The sequence below is a fragment of the Galendromus occidentalis genome, unplaced genomic scaffold, assembly GCF_000255335.2.
Source record: "Galendromus occidentalis unplaced genomic scaffold, Mocc_1.1 scf7180000075542, whole genome shotgun sequence".
NCBI classification, from domain to species: Eukaryota; Metazoa; Arthropoda; class Arachnida; order Mesostigmata; family Phytoseiidae; genus Galendromus; species Galendromus occidentalis.
The window spans coordinates 1-4,849 of NW_003803532.1; the positions used below are offsets into that span (position 1 = coordinate 1).

Here is a 4,849-nt window from a genome sequence, read left to right on the forward strand (position 1 = left end):
AACCCGAAATTTCTTTCGAAACCCGAAGGCAAAGTTCCTGGGTGTCTCCTGGAAGCAGAAAGAGGATATTCTGTTCATCGACACCACGGACACCGCTTCGTTCTTTCGAAACAATCCTCCCACGAAGCGTAATCTCCTGAAAGCGCTGAGTCAAATTTACGACCCGCTGGGGATCATCGCCTCAATTAGCATCAACTTCAAAATCCTCACTCAGACCCTTTGGACGAGGAAAATTGATTGGGATGCTATCCTGGACCCCGAGACGGCATCCGAGTACAGAAGAATCGCCGGTTTTCTCGACGGTTCAGACAGGATTGCCATCAGACGAAACATGTTTGGCACAGCGTCTGGAGGCTCCAGGAGAGAAATCCATGTGTTTGCAGACTCCAGTCTCAAAGCATACGGAGCAATCGCTTACTTAAAGGAAACAAACGTTAACTCCCCATCAGACAAATGCTCAGTTTCTTTTCTGATGGCAAAGGCCAGAGTAGCGCCGCTCAAAGGTCACTGGACCATCCATCGCCTAGAATTGATGGCAGCGGTTATTGCCTCAAGGATGGCTAACCATCTAAGAAACAGCATCCCTGAAAAAATCGACGAGATCTTCTTGTACTCAGACAATTCAGCCGTGCTTGGCTGGCTGAGAAGCTCCCCTGAGAAGTGGAAACCTTTCGTGGCCAACAGAGTCAAGGAGATCCTCGGGTACTCATCGCCTGACAGATGGAGCTACATCCAGTCGGAAGAGAACCCAGCAGATCTTCTCAGCAGGGGCTCGGCTCTTGAAACCGATAGCCTCAAGCAATTCTGGTTGGAGGGACCCTCCTGGCTTCGAGACAACCGATCTCAACGTTCGCACGTTCTGAACGCGCCTAGCGAGTCGGAAGAGATGTTGCGGGAAAAGAAAGTGGAAATAACGGCAGCGGTCGCCTCTCGAGTACAGGACGAGTCAACCTTCTCCAGTAAATTCTCCTCTTGGGCGAAACTCGTGCGTGTTACTGCTTTCATGCGGAGATGGCTTCCAAAAAATCGAAACAAGTTCAAGAGCGGTGATAATTCAATCACTCCGGAAGAATTCATGGAGGCAGAAATCGCTGTAGTCAAAACAATCCAACGCCAACACTTCGCGGCGGAGCTTGATGCCGGCGCCTCCAATTTATCAAAGGCAAGCGCGCTGAAGACATTGAATCCATTCGTAGACGACAGCGGCATTCTACGCTGTCGCTCGAGACTCGAGAAGTCCTCCAACATAAATTACGAGGTCAAGTTCCCGGTGATTTTACCTGGGAAAGATTCTCTTGTTCAACTTCTCATCCGGTCGATTCACGAAACCCAGTGCCTTCATTCAGGCGGCACGGCGGGCGCCTTACACGCTTTGAGACAGCGATTCTTAATCTTGAGCGCGCGCCGAGAGGTGAATAGAGCCATCCACGGATGTAAAGTGTGCGCTCGCTTCAAAGCGAAAGCCGCCGCAGAGCCAATGCCTCCTCTCCCGGCCTTCCGCATCGAAGAATCTCCCCCGTTTGCCGTAACCGGCGTAGACCACGCGGGTCCGATTTACATAGAAAATGCGGCCGGGGAGAAAACAAAATCATACATATTACTATTTGTTTGCGCGGTTACCAGAGCTCTCCGCCTGGAACTCGTGGCAGATCTCTCCACGTACGAGTTTCTCTTGGCTTTGAGGAGATTCATGAGTAGGAACCCGTCAGTTAAGCACATAATCTCCGACAACGCGCGGACTTTTCTGAAAGCGGAAAAAGAACTGAAGTCGCTCTTCGAGAAAGCGAAACACCCGGATTGCCAATCACTCTTGTCCAAGAAGGGCATGAAGTGGTCTCACTCGACGGAACGAGCTCCGTGGCACGGAGCCTTCTGGGAAAGATTAGTACAGGTGGTAAAAAGGCCACTGCGGAAAATCCTAGGGATCCACGCGCTGCCTTTCAGGGAGACAGAAACGCTTCTTTTCGAAATAGAGAAAATGGTCAACGACAGGCCGATTTCAGCCGTCGTGGTCGATCCCGATGAGCCTCGAGCACTGTCCCCCTCATGCCTGCTATACGGATACGCTAGCCAACCGTCCCTTCCGGACACAAAAAAGGTCCTCGCGCAATCCTCCGAGGCTACGAGCATAGTTTTCTCGGAGCGTTGGAAGAGGCAACAGGCGGCCCTCAGATCATTCTGGAAACAATTTCAAAACGAATACCTACAGCATCTGAGGTCGCTCCACTATGCTAAGTTCCAAAATTCGCGACCCATCAAGAAAGGCGATGTCTGTATACTACACTCAGCAGAAGCGTCACGGGCCTTCTGGCCACTCTGTATAGTCCAGGAAGTTTTCGGCGGGGAGAGCACCGACTCGCGTCGGAGGTCATGCCTAATCAAAACGAGCTCAGGTCAAATTCTCGAGAGACCTATACAGCTCCTGTACCCGCTCGAAATCAACGAATTCTAAAAAATTCACTCGTCTACTCCGTACAGTCTCCCGAATCGAAATCAATACTCACAAAATTTCTCGTTCCACGCTTTATTGGGGATCGAGCCCCTGAATCACGGCAGCCTCCGCGATCCGCGCCAACAGCGCGGATAGGACACGGAGGGTGCCCTCCTGGTCCGGCTCGTGCCGGACCCACCGGGACATCGACTGTGCCCACACCATATTTGCGGACCCCGCCTGGGCCCACATCCTCCTTGCGAGGACCTCCTGGTCCTCGTCGCTCATCTCCGCCGCGCCCGGCACGTAGTTCTGAACGTACAACCAGTAGATCCACGTGGGTGAATTTCGGAAATTGCAGACGCGAGGCATGACTCTCGCGACGTACAACGATAATGTGTGATCGACCGTAGAGATCGTAGTTAATTCCGCACATTGCTCGCCCTTTCCCAAGCCGTTATTAGGTCAAGACGGTAGATCAATGTTTAGAGATATGTACGTCAAGGAGACGAAAACGTGAAATTGTAAATGTTATTAATTAAGTTCTTTCGCCCGGGTGTGTCACGGATACTCCGTTGGCACCTCAATAAAGCTCGAGTGGTGGCGTCTTGGTCGGGTTTCCCTCTTACCCCCGAATCCCTCTCGCCCTGTGGCTATCTAGAGATTCGGCGGGAACGTGCAATCACTCTCACGCAGCCCCTTCATCGCGTTGCACGCGATCCCGATCAGGAAGGAAATCACCCCTCGAGTCTCACTCGAAATCCGTCTTTTCTTTTCCTTTCCCCTCGTGAGAACCGGAAACAACCGTAAATAACAGCATATACTGAAGATGAGAATGGATTGAATGAGAGAAAGAACGCACCAATCAATGAGGAAAACTGAAGTTTATTCATTCAGCCCTCGGAATCATACTCCGAATCATCACCCAAGTCCAGGTCGGCTCTGGATGCGAGTTCATCGTAGGACTCCTGGTATGGCTCTGGGATGTACTTGCGGAGGCTCTGAATGTCCGCAAGTTTTTGTTCTTTGATCGACACCCCTCTCTCTCCGTATGAAGATGTCGTAGGGAGTGCCGGGGGCACAGCCGTCTTGGCCAGCAGGAATGTGATCCCCGAGCATCAAGCATCTCCGCTGTGAAAGTCGGTCGGGTATCCATGCCTTGCGGTTCCCCCAATGCGCGCCTCGGGATGGCATTTCGAATCACCCGCCATTCGAGAAAAAAATCATTGGCGTTTGAATCAATGTTAAGTCTATGGGGATTGGACCATTCTTAAAACGCCCGTAGAATTTGATTGAATAGAGCTATAGGGTCGTGCGGCGCCTCGTTGGAAAGCTGAGGACCTGGGCTACATTCAAAAAAAGACAGCCTCCTACGATGACTCTGGACGTTTCTACAATGTTTTTGAGGGAAGTGAAAAACCCCTTCTGGAAAACTCCGAGTCAATGTCAAGTCCATGGGTATTGGCCCATTCTTAAAACGCCCGTCACTTTTGATTGAATGGAGCTATAGGGTCGTGCGGCACGTTGTTGGAGAGCTGAGGACCTGGGCTGCATTTTGAAAAAAAACAGCCTCCTACGATGACCCTGGACGTTTTTACGGCGAGAGAAAGATTCTTGAATTTGGGAAAAACGTTTATTTTCAAAACATCGTAAGTCCAAAGACTCATTTCTCCGTGTGCAGCCACAGAATGAGAGGGAGGGCGGTGTATTATTTTTTTTCTGAAAGCTCTCACCAAGAGCTTTCGAAAGTGGCCCCACAAGCCAGGGTCGGTATCCTGTGGGATACGCTACAGGAGAGGGGGGATTGTTTTTTGGTGTTTTTCCAGAGTGGAGTTACGATGTTTCGAAAATAAACGATTCAATTAGTACTTGAGCGCAAATAGGCGGCTCGCCCTCGCGGGGCTGAAGTCCTCCGGAAGTGTGATAAACCTGACCGTGAACGCGAAAGCAATACGGGCCGAATCCTCGAGGCGTCTCAATTTTCGCCGTCATTGAGGCCATGGCCAAGGCATTGTTGTAGTTCCGTATATTCTGTCGGAAATGTTTTGACTGTTCGTCTTGATCCGAATACAGCAACCGCAACACCGCGGGAAAATCTTGGAATCGAGTCAATCAGACCTTGTTCGAAGCACAGCACATGGCATACGCAGTGCGTCCGCGAGTGGTTTTCTCGGCAGCGAAATGGGCAGCTCCGCAGCCAGTGCAAATATCGTCCATTCCTCCCAAACTGGGGGGACTGGAGGGACGGTTGTGTGTCTGTCGAGCGATACCGAATTTCCGTGGCATCCGTCGATTGCTTTCCGCGAGATGATCGACAATCACCTCCCGTTCGCCTTCGATGTCAATGCGATCCTCTACTATCGGGACTTCGCGAGAGATGCGATCCTCTGTCCTGAGTGTCTCAGTAGAATAGCCATC

At 51.2% G+C, this 4,849-nt stretch overlaps 1 protein-coding gene across 1 annotated transcript; it reads left to right on the top strand.

The window, feature by feature from the left end:
• Nucleotides 1-556: 556 nt before the first annotated feature.
• On the top strand, nt 557-2,452 carry LOC100902762 (uncharacterized). Its single transcript, XM_003737391.1, has one exon. The coding sequence runs from the start codon at nt 557-559 to the stop codon at nt 2,450-2,452; it is 1,896 nt and encodes a 631-aa protein (XP_003737439.1).
• The last annotated feature ends 2,397 nt before the right edge of the window (nt 2,453-4,849 follow it).

Excerpts from the sequence above, each read along its gene's own strand:
- LOC100902762 (XM_003737391.1), top strand. The coding sequence starts at position 557 with ATGGCTAACCATCTAAGAAACAGCATCCCTGAAAAAATCGACGAGATC.